This window comes from Rhynchophorus ferrugineus, unplaced genomic scaffold (genome assembly GCF_030347505.1).
Source record: "Rhynchophorus ferrugineus isolate W39M unplaced genomic scaffold, kcgeb_rfMv2 rfM2, whole genome shotgun sequence".
NCBI lineage: Eukaryota > Metazoa > Arthropoda > Insecta > Coleoptera > Curculionidae > Rhynchophorus > Rhynchophorus ferrugineus.
The window spans coordinates 62,115,928-62,131,741 of NW_027472581.1; the positions used below are offsets into that span (position 1 = coordinate 62,115,928).

The 15,814-nt window shown below is 35.0% G+C and overlaps 1 protein-coding gene across 3 annotated transcripts; it reads left to right on the plus strand.

The window, feature by feature from the left end:
* Window positions 1-10,055: 10,055 nt before the first annotated feature.
* Window positions 10,056-15,786, plus strand: LOC143190125 (uncharacterized). Of its 3 annotated transcripts, none has more exons than XM_076394239.1 (5): window positions 10,401-10,840; window positions 10,901-11,019; window positions 11,304-11,529; window positions 11,814-12,309; window positions 12,399-15,786. In XM_076394239.1, the coding sequence occupies exons 4-5, from the start codon at window positions 11,895-11,897 to the stop codon at window positions 14,567-14,569; spliced, it is 2,586 nt and encodes an 861-aa protein (XP_076250354.1). In that variant the 5' UTR covers window positions 10,401-10,840; window positions 10,901-11,019; window positions 11,304-11,529; window positions 11,814-11,894; the 3' UTR covers window positions 14,570-15,786. The 3 variants fall into 3 exon arrangements, with proteins under 3 accessions (XP_076250353.1, XP_076250354.1, XP_076250355.1); XM_076394240.1 differs by having other exon boundaries at window positions 10,424-10,840; window positions 10,907-11,019; XM_076394238.1 differs by having other exon boundaries at window positions 10,056-11,019.
* The last annotated feature ends 28 nt before the right edge of the window (window positions 15,787-15,814 follow it).

Here is a 15,814-nt window from a genome sequence, read left to right on the forward strand (position 1 = left end):
GTTACGCCAGACATCAAAATTATCTTCGCAAGTCATTTTCTTTGTATTTTATATCAATGTATTATTATTTGAGCAATCAAATCGGTTATAATACATAATTATAATACGCAATCCTTAACCAATTTATTAAGGCTTGTAACAATACAAAAGGTCAAGTGCAAAAAAAACAACTACGTCCCATATAAATTTGAAGCATTTTGCCACGCTTTTAAAATAACTTTACTTCACTGCATGTATATAAATGTTTTACAAAATAAACTTTGAAATTAAACTTAGTAGTAACTTAACTAATTACTTATAATTTGGGTTGTCCATAGATGAGGGCCAAAAGTCCAACAATGAACAAGTGTACTAGTTATGCCACAAATAGGTAAAAGTGGATTCTTCTGTTCCTCTCTGTTGTCAGTCGATAAACTTAATATCAAATATCGTAGTTGAGAGCGTATTTTAAGAAATAAGTCCAATCCAAATAAATCTTGGTTTGGATATTCCTGGTCCAGATAACATTGGTATTAATTCCAGGCTATACTGTGAACAAATTAAAATTACCCATTCAAATTAATCATTCTTGCTCATTTTTTAGAGTGCTTTTCATTAAATAATATAGATTTATTTCTTGTAATTAATTGTAATTGTAATAAAAATCTATCTATGAATATCCAAAAATAAATGTCTCGTAGCTTTAATTTCCTCTTAATATACTTACTTTGACTCAAAATAAAATATTAAAAGCAAATGGAGTTTATTTTGTCGTCTATTTTGTTCTATGCACTGCCGCAATAAATCGAGCCGGCCCTGAAAGGGGTGCTTTTGCCCCCCACCCCCGGATGATTAATTATGGCCCGATGAATATGCATGAACGGGCTTCTAGGAGGCTGGAACGAGAGTTATGCGTTATCTGAATACTAAATACTTACAAAACTCGCCGCATTATATGTATGAATAACGTTTAGCATTTTGTATTATTAGCCGACGACTTGAAAACGCAGAAATAAGTTAAAAGTTACAAAAGGAAGATGTTTTAACAAAAGAAGATTAGGACCTGGAAATATACAGTGCCGATCATGCAAGAACAAACTTTTACTATTTTTAGAAAATTGCTATTGAAATATGGAAAAGTTTTGTATGTTAACTCTATATATACTCCCTTATATATCTGCCCATATATTGGTCTATAAATTAGGTTTAAAGGACTTTTCTTTAATTCAAGCTTTATTATGAAAAATTGGTACAATATATTTTATTCTAAGTATTGTCCATCGATAGCCTATTTACCTTTCCCTATCTTTCAGGCAATCAACGGAACCGATCTCCAAACAATGGCATCTCCATAAAAAGTGAATCGCTTCTCGAACAGGTTACAACTCATATGTTGGAACAAGTAGTAAACAGAAGGAACAAGGTCTGGAGAACACAGCGGGTGGGTAGGCGTTCACCATTAGTTTCGGCCTTATAAAGCCATACCAAGTGTTAGATCCATATAACATGACGGGTTTGATAAGCAGCTTGTAAAGCAAAACTTTAATCATTAATCATCGGAGACTGTTTACTTTTTCTGCTGATGTGAGGATTAAGCACTGTGGCGACACCATAACCTTTGGAGATTGCTTTATTTATTTGTGCTGACCATAGGAATCTACGGTCAAAGATGAGGCCGAGATGAGTGGCCTTTTGTCGCCAAGGGATTGAGACTTTTTTCACCCTCAGTTGGTAGGCGCGAACGTCTCTCTGATTGTGAAAGATTATGGCCTGGGTTTTATGGATTTGATTTTCAACCTCCAGAAATTTAATCATTGGACTGTGGCATTTAATTGAATTTGAAGTTTTCTCTGAGAGGCATCTACAGAACATGAACTGGCGAAGAAAGCTATGTCACCCGCGTATTGGGCGGTTTCAACATCTTTCTTCATTGGGATGTCTGATATGAAGTTGTTAAATGTATGAATGAAAAATGCTGGGGCTAATGGGGAACCTTGGTGGACTCCTGCTTTAACTGATTTAAGACTGGAGAGTGTATTACCGATCATTACTTGAAAGGACGAATCCGACAAAAAGGAATGCAGTAAAATTGTCAGGTCTTCGGGTAAACCTGCTTCGATGGCTTTGTGTATTAAGCCGTCGTGCCAAACTTTGTCAAACGCTTTTGTTAGGTCTAAAAAGGAAGCGCAGAGCTTGTGCTCTTTCTTCATGGCGAAGTGAATTTCTGCGGCCAACCTAGTGGTCTGATGTGCACATAAATATTTGGCTCTGAACCCGTGTTGTTCATCTGGTATGATATGGTTCTGCTCAGTGAGGGCAAACCGGATCGCTCTTTCAGCAAATTTAGACATTGACCTAAGCAGACTCATGAGCCGGTAACCTGAAGGCAAAGAATCTGCTCCTTTTTTCGGAATCACGACTATGTGTGCATGTTTCAAAATTTTTGATTGATTCGCGAAACTGAGTTAACACACAACTGGATACTGTTGTATGGGAGCAAAAGTTATGACTGTAGCGACGAATGAGATCGTTTCAGCCTGGAAAAGGGAGGAGCTTGGCGGTGACGCGGTGCTAAGCTCCCAGCATGTCGACCAGCTCGCGAACAAGCGCGTTTTTAGAAGAACTTGAGCTGAGTTGTTGTTTGTGGAATTATTGAGATATGAAGTGCTTGATTTCTGGAGTGCCAGTTTCCCTATGAATTTGATTATTTCTGAAGAACCATGGAGCGTTTAATATTCTCCTGAGGAGCTTATTTTGGAAAACTTGAAGCCGTTTGACCTGGTTGGGTGTAACAAACTTGAAGTAGACATTAGATCCGTAGAGGAGTGGGGACCGAATTAAGATCTTGTAAAATAAACATTTGATGAAGATGATGAAAATGATGCTAGAAGGGCAGATCAGAGAAGATAGCAGGTTTGCTATCCCCGAACATTTCTGGATTGCTTTCTGGATTTGGGAAAGCCAACCGAATCGCCGGTCGAAGTGGAGACCTAGGTACGTGACGTTATCCAGCCATGGATATATGAGCGGGAATGCCCGAAAAGCTGGCAGTTGAAGCACTGCACTGGCTGGCCGTTTCCCCTCTGAACCTCGACCTTCACTGTGATGACGCCGAGTTTGGTCATATAAATGATCTATCGCTCTTTGCGAGGGACAACTACCTGAACAATTGGTAGTTCTATCCCGAATTTTAATTTTCATCTTTGCACAACTTTGGGATGGAAGCGTTGATCAAAGAGAAGTTCACGTACTTCGTCAATGCAGAGTGATTCTGGGATGTTTCTTATTATTACCCGGAATGCTCTCTCCTCCGGATGACAGAAGGAATGGTAAGGGTAAGTCCTTTCCTCGAGCAGGCTAGTGAGTTTCCGGTAATCGTCGCTTGTGGCGACGAATAAGAAAATGCCCTCCTTTTTATTTCGGGTTATAATATCAATTGATTGTGCATTAGTAATTCTAATGAGCTCCATGAACCTCTTCTTGTCACGGAGCACTATAGGCGGAATTTTTTCCTTTGTGGGAGTTTGAGGAACAGTCGCCAAAACGATTGGCACTGTTTTTGCTGTGGAGGTTAAGGTTTGCCTGGCTACTTACCTGCGCAGGCTGGGTTCGTCTTGTGGCAATTTGTTTCGGTAGTGGCTTTGGGACCGTCCTGGTGATCGGCTTGTTTGACCGTCCTGGTGATCGGCACTGGTCTGGTGGCAAATTTTATAATCGAAGGCTGTACGTTAACTTTGGCTTTCGATTGGGTAGATTGTATGGCCGGCTTAGCTACCAAATTGGGTTATGATTTTGAAGCAGTTGCCTGTTTCCCCTTGTTGCCGGCCTTCGGCAGCTGGCTTTCCTGAGGTAGAGTAATGGGCCCTCTCTTCCTTTTTTCCTCCAAGGTGAAACCGTCGTCTGGGTCTTCAGTTTGGTCTACCCGTTGTACCGGTTTAGCTTATGTCTGGGTTTGGGGTTCTGTGGCAGCGGGAGTCTTTATTTCCATGACATCTTTTTAATACTTCATTAAGTCTGTAATTGTAGCGGTGAGAGTTTTGATTTCCCCTTTAAGATCTTCGAAAGCCTTTTCGCTCTTTTCCAGCTCTTCCGTCTTCTTGTTTAAGTCTGCCTATATAAGTTCCCATTCTATATTTCAATGTTTTGTGACCTGTGTCCACCACAATATGTCCAACTGTTTTTTTATTCTAGCCGGATACCAGGCCAGGATGACTCTCCCTCAAGTGACTATATATCAATATTTTTTGCTGATATATAGTTATGTGGCTGGCCAGTGTACACATTAGTAAAGTCAAATAAACATTGCAACATGCTGATACAATATCAAACAAGAGTTGCAATGCCTATAACGAAGTTATTAGTAAATATTGTGACTTTAAATCATGAGCTATTTGATGTCACTATCTTAACTAGTGCTTCAACCTTAGTCCGTAGAACGAGTAGTCGTAGATCTTAAAAGCTGTAACTTCCTTTCGAAAAATAAATAATTTTCTTTCCTTTCCGTTTTTTTATTGTGTTCGGCCAACGGCCAATATAATTTATCGATATTTTTGTTAATCGATATTTTAAAAAAATAAAATATTTCTTAAATTTGCTAAAAGGCATTTAATTATTTCATATAAAGCTTTAAAATTAGTACTTAATTAATCGATATTAAAATCTCGATAATTTTCCTGGTTATATATCAATAGTTTTCTCCACGGCCGACATCCCCATCTAGGGTAAAAGCAAGAACCACAACAACGAAAAAAATCGTTATAGCAAAAGAGGAGTTGACGAACGATGACAGGAGTCCAGCATATCGAAAACCTCATGAATGAGAGTTCTCCGAATATCTGCAAATGAACTGTGAAAGCATGGAACATAAAGTGTTTTATTTTTAGTGTCAGTTTCACTGTGAATCTGATCATTTTTAACAAACTATGGAGCTTTAATAATTCTCTTTATAATCTTAACTTGGAGAACTTAAATACGTTGCACCCGATTTGATACCACAAACTTAAAGTAGATGTTTGATCCGTAGAGGAAATCGGAACGTATTAAACATATTGTGCAATAAAGATTTCATTTTGGAAATTGGGATCGGCTAGTTTTGTAAAGCAGAGAATATAGCAGGTTTGCGATCTTGAAACCTTTCTGGACAGCTTTCTAGATTTGGGATTTTTAACAGAATCGTAGGTCGAATAGTAGACATTGGTTTTCCAGCCATGGATGGTTGCAGTTTCACTAATGAGTTGCGAATCACGCAGTACAAAACGCTCCTTATAGAAAGTTATGTTAAAAATAGATTGAATAAAGCGGGGGCCAGAAGGGAACCTTCAGGAAGACTAGCATTAACGAGTTGACTGGAGATACGATATGATATGCGATATAAGAGAACGATATGACCTAAGAGAAAATCTTAATTAGAACGGTTGGGTTTTCGGGTAGGCCTAACCAGGTGCCTTTTGCAACTCTAACCAACTCTTGCAACACTATTTAGCTTCTAACTATTTATTTAAAATATTTTAATTTTAATTTTAAAATATACAATGCCAATAAATAAATATAGTTTATCCAAAGTAACAGTGGACATACGTCATCTAATTTTATGATGTCAAAACGTCGCAATATTGCCGCATCAACTCTGAGTTTTAGTTTATTTTGTCTTTGACATATAACAATATTCTAGCCTAAATAAAATAATGAAAAAAAAATTTCTCAAATATAATTTATTTTAACATTATACTACCTCTGATGCAATCTGTGCAATCGAATAATTTAAAGTACAGTTAATTATACAGCTATAATAGTTTATATTAGTATTGTTTTATTATATTTACATTAAAGTCTTTTCCACACCACCCATGAAGTAGAGTTCTAGGCGCGTTTTTTTATGTACTGATATCTCCTGGAGGCCTAATTAACAAATGTATATCCAAGTAATGTATTTTACTTTCATTAAAGAGCACATTTATTTCATCGAAGCTTTATGGGACACCAACCTCCATTCAAAATTTCAATACTTGTAGTTGAATAATTTCTGAGGTAACATCTCTATGATGGAAGATGAAAAACATGAAGTTATTCAAAAAACACTGAAATTATGGTTTTCTAATATATTTTTAAATTAATCAAATCTTATTTAGATATGCTTAGTACAATCTTAATTTACAAATTAATTTATTAGTACTGTTCTGTTGCACATTAATACATCAATATGTATTTTCCAAATTAAAATAAAACTAAGTTCATGTGGTTTGGTTCGCTTCAATCCTCTGATTTCCTGCGTGATGTCCAGTAACTGCATTGCCTCTACGTTGCTGTGATTTAGCAACTTTATTTCATGTTTTAAGGCAAAATCTTGTGTCAATTCTCTTTCTTTTCAGTATTCGTTAAGGTAGAATTTTGTTTTGGTTGCGCTGGATTACTAGTTGATTTGATATTTTAGTTCAACCCCATATTTGCACCCCATAGGTCCAAATTGGCTTTATCATTGATTGATAAACTAATATCTTTCATTTTAGATCTAGTTGATCTTAGATTTTAAATCTTCCGACTAACCACTACAGTTGATTGATTTTAAGTCTAATCTACTCTACTTTTTATCTAACATGATATTTCCGAGGTATTTAGCTAATTCTGCTTGAAGGATAGAGCATCCGTCAAGTGACATAATTAGGTTTTTGTCATTTCGCCGCAACAAAAAATTAACATGGACAAATTTGGAACTATTAAGCTGTGTTTTCCAGTCTTTAGTCCATTTGTAGATCTTGTTGACCGCTATGCTTATATAATGAATAAATAAAGTTAATTCTTAAGAATAATCCATTTTGTTTCATAAAGCATAATGTTAAAATCCTTCTCCTCTTCATAAAATATACTCTTGACATCTAGTTCCCTCCCCTGTAATGGGTATACGTATTTTGTATTGCAAGTTAATCTTCCCTGGTGTCTTAATGGACTGGCTACCTTGCAGATAGAGTCAAATGTGTTTTTTCAATAATTAATTATGTTAAACATAATGTTAACATTTATGTCGCACCATATTTATTAAGAAACAAGTAATCTTAGTTTAGAATGATCCATATGAAAATGGGTCATTTCTGTAATCTTAAAGGACTGGTATTTATATGATCGTGCCCCACATGATGTTGTAATGGGCCTTCTTTTAGTTAGCAGATTTAGTGTTTTATTATTTGATGATATGGAGCAAAATCTATAGGCTGCTCCAAAAAGTATTTTCTTCTATATTTATAGGGGCTCAGTGCCAGCCCTCAAGGGACAGCACACTAATAATTGGACTAGATTTATATGCGGCAAGATTGAGTCTTAGGCCGTTATTTTGAACAGGGCATTGTTTCCAGTGATATGAGATAAAATGCACAGAAGATGTACAGAAAGCTTCCATAATCAAATTTAGGTTGTATTGTAGACTTATAGAGATATAATACAGCATCCTGGTTGAGTCTGCTTTCTCGATCAGCAGGTAAGTATATTTAAATCCTTACTAACCCTCTGTTTCAGATCGTATATGTGCTCATTCCGAGTAAGTATTTGGTAAAAATAAACACCAAGAAATGTTGCACTTTGTTGGAAGGAATATAACAAAAATGAACTATTGATGGTTTTGTAGAAGTTTGTAAATTGTGTTAAATATTCTTTCTATATTATAAAAGATCACTAGTAGAAGGCGTTGTAGTTTGTCCTGAGTGGCTGTTCAAAAATTTATAAAAGGGGAACAATGTAAATAAAGTTTATCTCTTGTTCCAAAGCAAAAAGTGGTATATAATACAGTCTCGTCACAATGAAAAGTAATTCGTAACATCTGCAACAATCTGAAATAGAGGCTAAACAGAAGAAGTTACGTATTGCACACTAGATGTACAATACGTAATATATAATAACATACATAGTAGTGTGAGTATGGAATAGATAACATATGATTTGAAAAGTGCTGGCCCCAACATATAGATGACTCTGGTTTTATTGCTTTCGCCACTTTTTGAATTAGAATTAACCTTCAAAAGAAAGCTGTTAAAATGTCATGGTATTCTACTTACAAGTTTGCGAGTTATTGTGCTAAGAGTGACAATACTTTTGCTATTTTCAAAACAATGGATCAAAAACAATTTCATGTTTTTACTTCACTTTTACTTCAATTTTTAATTTTACACTATTTCTTGATAGGAAAAATACCGTCAAGCGAAGCAATGGTTTGAAAAGTGTTATAAAGAATCTGCTTCATCAGCGACAATAATAAAGCGTTGGTTTACTGCCTTTGAACGTTGTCGTACAGAAACCAATTATGCAGAACGCAGTGAAGGTCCAACTGAAGCGGTAAAACCAGAAATCATCAAAAAAATCCACAAACTCGTTTTAAATGATCGAAAAAGAAGTTGCGTAAGTTAGCTAACGTCGTAAGGATATCAATAGAACGTGTTGGTTTTATATTGCATGAGCATGTAACTATGAGAAAGCTCTGTGCAAAGTGGGTAACGCGTTTGCTCAATGTCGATCAAAAACGCGTGTTTGGCCACGTTTAAACGTAGCAAACCAGAATTTCTGTATATCGATATGTGACAATGGCTGAAACATGGATCCATCACTTCACTCCTGAATCAAAACGATCTTCATCTGAGTGGACAGCAACTGGTGACAGGCCTATTTTGAGGCAAAATGTAAATTGTTCTACAAAAATAGTACTAAATTGTTAGAGCGATGCTGAAATGATGATGTGATCTTGAATGAGATTATGTTGATGAATAAAGCCAACTTTGAACAAAACACTTTCCAGCCTATGTGTTAAATTTAAATACTGTATATTTCTTCCTGGACTAATTATTCATCTTGTTGTTCATACATTATACATTATTTGATTTAGGTTATTAGATCACAGAGAAATTTGACATATTCCGGCATATAATGACAATACATATTTTAATTATGTTGTAATTTTCAAGGCTGCATTACTCACTTTGAATTGATTTGTTCTTAGACTATCATAGATTATCATTAACAATTCTTAGCATTTCATTTTGATCGATCGATTTGAATAAAGGGTAATCAGAAGATGCTATGTCTGGTAAGTATGCAGGATGCAACAATTTTTTCCATTCGAGCTACAACAATGTACCTTTTATGTCTCTTATAACGGATCGACAACCGTTATATTTATTACATTAGATATGCATAGTACAATCTTAATTTACATATTAATTTATTGCTACTCTTCTATTGTACTTGCATTAATAAACAAGCTGGACGAATACAAGATCAATACATCAGTCAATCATTCAATTTGTATAGCTAGCATTGGTAAATATTTTCAGTAACAGTTACACTCAGTGTTCAGTGGCTAATAATAATCTACTTCTTACTCATACCAACATATGCACATAAATGCTTTATAGTCATGAATATTCTGCTTCGGTGTCGATATGATTGTTACTAAAATACATAAACTACTAAAATATGTAAATTAATCAAACCTATATCAAAATAGACTGAGATGGTTATAATTGTGTTTACATAAACATTTTTTACATTACTAATTGTTAAGAACAATTCGTATGTACAATCATTACATATTTTAATTTAAGTTTACTAAAAAGGAATAAGAGGTTATGTATTTATAGTCCATGTTTTTAAGTAACAGGTTTAATAACTAATATATATTTTACACTAGAATGATACCTAGTGCCCTCTCTGCGAGAAATGTAGAACTATTTCTGACAACATGGCAAAATATTTTAAGAAATCTGTAACATGAACCATATAATGTGCCATCTTAGAGAGGCCATACGAAATAATTTTATCATTATTGGAATGAGTAATCTTATATATAAAAATGAATCGCAAAATGTGTTGGTAAGCGCATAACTCAACAACGCCTGGACCAATTTGGCCAAATCTTTTTTTAAAATGTTCGTTGAAGTTCAAGGATGGTTTTTACGGCGAGAAAAATTAGAATTATTGCTGGAAAAACCCTAAAAATAGCCCTTTTCTTTTTCCCATACAAATGATTTGTAACTAAAACGTAGTCAATTTGAGCTTTATTGTTATGGTATAAAGTTCATATTAAATTACAAGCACTCACTGTTGTCTAAGCAATGTAGGTGTGTTCCTAACGTCAAAGATCATATCTATCAAAACAATGTGCGTGTGTGCGTTGGAGCACAGAATACATAGTTGGAGGAGTTTAATGTCGCGTTCCGAAACTCGCGTTTCTTTTGTATTAGTTTCGGCACGCGAGATAAAATGCATCAGTTTCCACGTCATTACATCAGTCAAACAAAAATCGCGTTACCAACAGTGTTTTATTATTTTTAATATCCAAATTTTAAATAAATAAAACAATTCGTACGGCTTAAAAGGATTTGAGTTCAAGTCATATCAAATTTAAAAAAAAAAGTTTTCTGTTACAGATGACTTTTGACAGATGACAGATGAATTGTCAACTGATACACCAAACAAATTCGTATATCGTGTTTTGTGCAGAGTGTTTAGTTAGTTAGTGTTTGTTTAGTTCGTGATTAGTGAAAAAATAATTTATATTTGATATGCCTCCTATAAGACGAAGCAATTTAGGTAGAAGAACCAGAAATGCTATAAACCAAGCTAATTACCGATCTAATCGTACTGCACAAGAACGTGACGACGGAAATGAACGTGAAAGAATTCGGATATCACAAACGCGTGAAGCGCGAGCGACATTCAACTAATAATCGCGCAAGTTTGAATCGAGCTGCTTTCAGTTACGATGTGTTAATTGACTACAGTAACTACCAATGTGTTGTTATTGGTTCTATGAACTTGGTTTGCTTACACTGTAAGGCATTAAAATACAAAAACGAAGCCAATGCATTGTGTTGCGCAAATGGTAAAGTGAAATTGATACCATTGGATCCACCTCCAGAACCATTGTACTCATTGGTTTCAGGAATAGGAACAGATTCTATACACTTTTTGACACATATCCAACAATATAACAATTACTTTCGAATGACTTCATTTGGGGCAACAAATGCAGTTCGGGAAAATTTTATGCCAACTTTCTAGGTATGTATTATAGCAGTTACTCATAATTATTTTAGGGAAAAAAATTTTCTGTCACCAAAGTTAAGATGTGTTACTAATCTTCAATTTCTTAATCATTACGAAATATATCACTTAGTCATCATATTATATGGTGATTCAGTTTCAGTGACACTTTTATTATATTTTATATTTGATAGATATTAGTTAAAACTAAATATATACTTTTTAAGATCAAATATTATTTAAGTTTGATCACTGACAATCCATTAATTTATACCACACCATAATATTTTTTTTATTTACAGATACAAGGGCAAATATATCACAGAGCAGGTTCACTGTTACCAGTGTCAGATAGCGACAACAAATTCCTGCAAATTTATTTTATGGGCAATTCACTCATTGGTTTCAGGAATAGGAACAGATTCTATACACTTTTTGACACATATCCAACAATATAACAATTGCTTTCAAATGACTTCGTTTGGGGCAACAAATGCAGTTCGGGAAAATTTTATGCCAACTTTCTAGGTATGTATTATAGCAGTTACTCATAATTATTTTAGCGAACAAAATTTTCCGTCACCAAAGTTAAGATGTGTTACTAATCTTCAATTTCTTAATCATTACGAAATATATCACTTAGTCATCATATTATATGGTGATTCAGTTTCAGTGACACTTTTATTATATTTTATATTTGATAGATATTAGTTAAAACTATATATTTACTTTTTAAGATCAAATATTATTTAAGTTTGATCACTGACAATCCATTAATTTATACCACACCATAATATTTTTTTTATTTACAGATACAAGGACAAATATATCACAGAGCAGGTTCACTGTTACCAGTGTCAGATAGCGACAACAAATTCCTGCAAATTTATTTTATGGGCAATTCACCACAAGAAATTGATCTGCGTTGTGCACATAACAATTTAGTAAAGAGGTCTATTGTAGAACAATTACAAACTTTATTTCATCAACACAATCAATTGATTATATTGTTTGAAACTGCGCTGGATCTGATGCCATCCGATAATCACAAAATTGTAATCAGAGCTGATAAAACACCTGCAGGTCAACATACAAGACGTTTTAATGCACCAACTATTGATGAAGTTGCTATCGTTGTAGTTGGAGAAAACTTGGAATCCCGTGATATTGTTTTACATCGTCGGAATGATCAATTACAGCGTATAAAGGAAACACACCGCTCATATGATGCACTGCAATATCCCATTATATTTTGGCAAGGTGAAGATGGCTACGATTTATTAATAAAAATGATAAATCCCATTACAGGTAACTAAAATATTAGTTTAGCTATGGCGATAATATCTCAGTCACTATATTATGTATTTGAATGTTATTAAAACAAAATCTGTTTACAGGTTCTGAAACCAACAAAAAAGTCAGTTCAATGAACTATTATTCATACCGCCTAATGATTCGGGAAAATGAAGATAATCACATATTGAAATGTCGGCGATTATATCACAAATATGTTGTTGACATGTATGTTAAAATTGAAACGGAGAGATTAACATTCATCAGGTTGAATCAAACCAAACTCCGATCTGAAGAGCATATTCACCTTCGAGATGCGATTAATACTGATGGAAATGCACAGAATGTCGGTCGGATGACTATTCTTCCAGCAACATACATCGGAAGCCCTCGGCATATGCACGAATATGCTCAAGATGCCATGTCGTATGTTCGTCATTATGGTACAGCAGATTTGTTCATCACATTTACATGCAATCCGCAATGGATAGAAATTAAGCAGGAGTTATTCCCTGGGCAATCACCCATTGATCGTCATGATATTACAGCCAGAGTCTTTAGACAAAAGTTGAAATCTTTAATGAATTTCATCGTAAAACATAATGTGTTTGGTGAGACACGCTGCTGGATGTATTCTGTGGAGTGGCAGAAACGAGGATTGCCACATGCACACATTTTGATTTGGTTGGTTGAAAAGATAAGGCCAAATGAAGTTGATGCAGTGATATCAGCTGAAATCCCTAATGTACAAGTAGATCCTGGATTGCATGAGGTAGTTATCAAAAACATGATACATGGTCCCTGTGGAACTCTTAATCAAAATTCACCGTGTATGATGGATGGTAAATGTTCAAAACGATATCCACGGACATTAATATCGGAAACAATTACTGGTAATGACGGTTATCCATTGTATCGTCGCAGATCGACAGCATACAATGGAAAATCAACAATTGTCAAATTAAATCAACAAGATATTGAAATAGATAATCGTTGGATTGTTCCATATTCACCCATTTTATCAAAGACATTCAAAGCACACATCAACGTTGAATCTTGCCATTCAGTGAAATCGATTAAATACATTTGCAAATATGTAACCAAAGGGAGTGATATGGCTGTGATTGGAATTGGTGCAGAGAATTCTAATGATGAAGTTACCCAATACCAAATGGGCCGCTATGTCAGTAGTAATGAAGCAGTTTGGCGAATATTTTCTTTTCCTATTCATGAGAGACACCCTTCTGTTGTTCACTTAGCTGTGCATTTAGAAAATGGACAAAGAGTGTATTTTACAGCACAGAACGCAGTACAAAGAGCTGCTCAGCCACCATCTACTACATTAACCAGTTTTTTTGAGACATGCCAAAACGATGATTTCGCACAAACATTGCTATATTCTGAAATGCCAAAATATTATACCTGGAATCAATCCTCAAGGAGATTTATACGACGGAAACAAGGAAAACCAGTTCCAGGATATACAGATGTATATTCCACCGATGCGATTGGCCGGATTTATTCAGTAAATCCAAGCAATGATGAATGTTTTTATTTACGACTGCTATTAGTCAATGTACGTGGCCCAACATCATTCCAACAGTTACGAACTGTTGATGGTGAATTGTGTGGATCCTACAGAGAAGCCTGTCAACGTTTGCAATTGCTTGAAAATGACGCTCATTGGGATCAAACTCTCAATGATGCTGTAATATCATCACACGCTCATCAAATACGAACATTGTTTTCTATAATCATATCTACATGCTTCCCATCAAACCCAATTGATTTGTGGATCAAGTACAAAGATTATATGTTTGATGATATTTTGTATCAAATACGGAATAGAATGGGAAATCCAAATATACAAATCAGTGAAGAAATTTACAATGAAGCATTGATTTCAATTGAGGACATGTGCTTGATAATGTCAAACAAACTATTAATTCATTTAGGCCTGACCGCGCCCAATCGTCCAATGCATGACGCTTTTAACCAAGAGTTGCATGGAGAAAGACTGTATGATCTCAACGCTTTGAAAGAATTAATTCAAACAAATCTTCCACTGTTAAATGAACAACAGAAGTATGTATTTGAAACTCTTATGAAAGTAACAAATGATGAAACTGGAGGGATTTACTTCTTAGATGCACCTGGTGGTACAGGAAAAACTTTTTTGATTTCATTAATATTAGCAACAATTCGCTCACAAAATAAAATTGCACTTGCACTCGCTTCGTCGGGAATCGCAGCAACTTTGCTTGAAGGTGGTTGAACAGCCCATTCAGCACTAAAATTGCCATTAAATATGCAAAGCAATGAAACTTCAACCTGCAACGTTTCGAAGAACTCTGCAATGGCAAAGGTTTTGCAGCAATGTAAATTGATTGTTTGGGATGAATGCACGATGGCACATAAAAAATCTTTGGAGGCTTTAGACAGAACCTTAAAAGATCTACGTAGCAATAATAACCGATTTGGTGGTGCAATGATTTTATTAGCAGGAGATTTTCGTCAAACATTGCCAGTGATTCCACGATCAACGCCAGCTGATGAACTCAATGCATGTCTAAAGTCCTCCAATTTGTGGAAACATGTCAAAGTACTTCATTTAAGCAAGAATATGCGTGTCGAGTTGCAAAATGACCAATCTGGAAACATATTCTCTAAACAACTCATTGACATTGGTAATGGCAAATTTCCTATAGACATGTTGACTGGCTGCATTAACTTTCCTCAAAGTTTTTGTCAGTTAACTCGATCAAAAGATGAACTTATTCAGAAGGTGTTTCCAAATGTTTCTCAAAATTACAGAAACCATGATTGGTTGAGCGAACGAGCTATACTGGCTGCAAAAAACATAGATGTGAATGAATTAAATTTCAAAATTCAAGAACAAATTACAGGCGAATTGAGGATATATAAATCAGTTGATTCGGCTACTAATCAAGATGATGTAGTCAACTATCCACCGGAATTTTTAAACTCGCTGGATTTGCCAGGATTGCCACCTCACAATCTTCAATTAAAGGTTGGATCGGTGGTTATAATGTTGCGAAATATCAACCAACCGCGTCTTTGCAACGGTACACGGTTAGCGATAAAAAAATTACTAAACAATGTGAAGCAACTATACTCAAAGGAAAGTATAAAGGAGAAGATGTTCTCATACCGCGCATCCCAATGATTCCGACTGATGTGCCATTTGAGTTTAAACGACTACAGTTTCCAGTGCGGCTTGCTTTTGCTATGACTATAAACAAGTCCCAGGGGCAATCATTAAGTGTTTGTGGTATTAATCTAGAAAACTCATGTTTCTCACATGGTCAATTGTATGTTGCCTGTTCCCGTGTTGGAAAACCATCAGATTTGTTTCTCTATGCGCCAGGTAATCAAACAAAAAACATCGTATACCACAAAGCACTACAATGATAATAATAATAATAATTATGATTCACATGATTAACAATAAAGCGATTACTTACGTTTCAATCCTTATATATGTTTTATTTAATTATTT

Excerpts from the sequence above, each read along its gene's own strand:
- LOC143190125 (XM_076394238.1), top strand. The coding sequence starts at position 11,895 with ATGGGCAATTCACCACAAGAAATTGATCTGCGTTGTGCACATAACAAT. Across the intron at positions 12,310-12,398 it reads AATGATAAATCCCATTACAG|GTTCTGAAACCAACAAAAAA; the intron begins GTAACTAAAATA and ends ATCTGTTTACAG.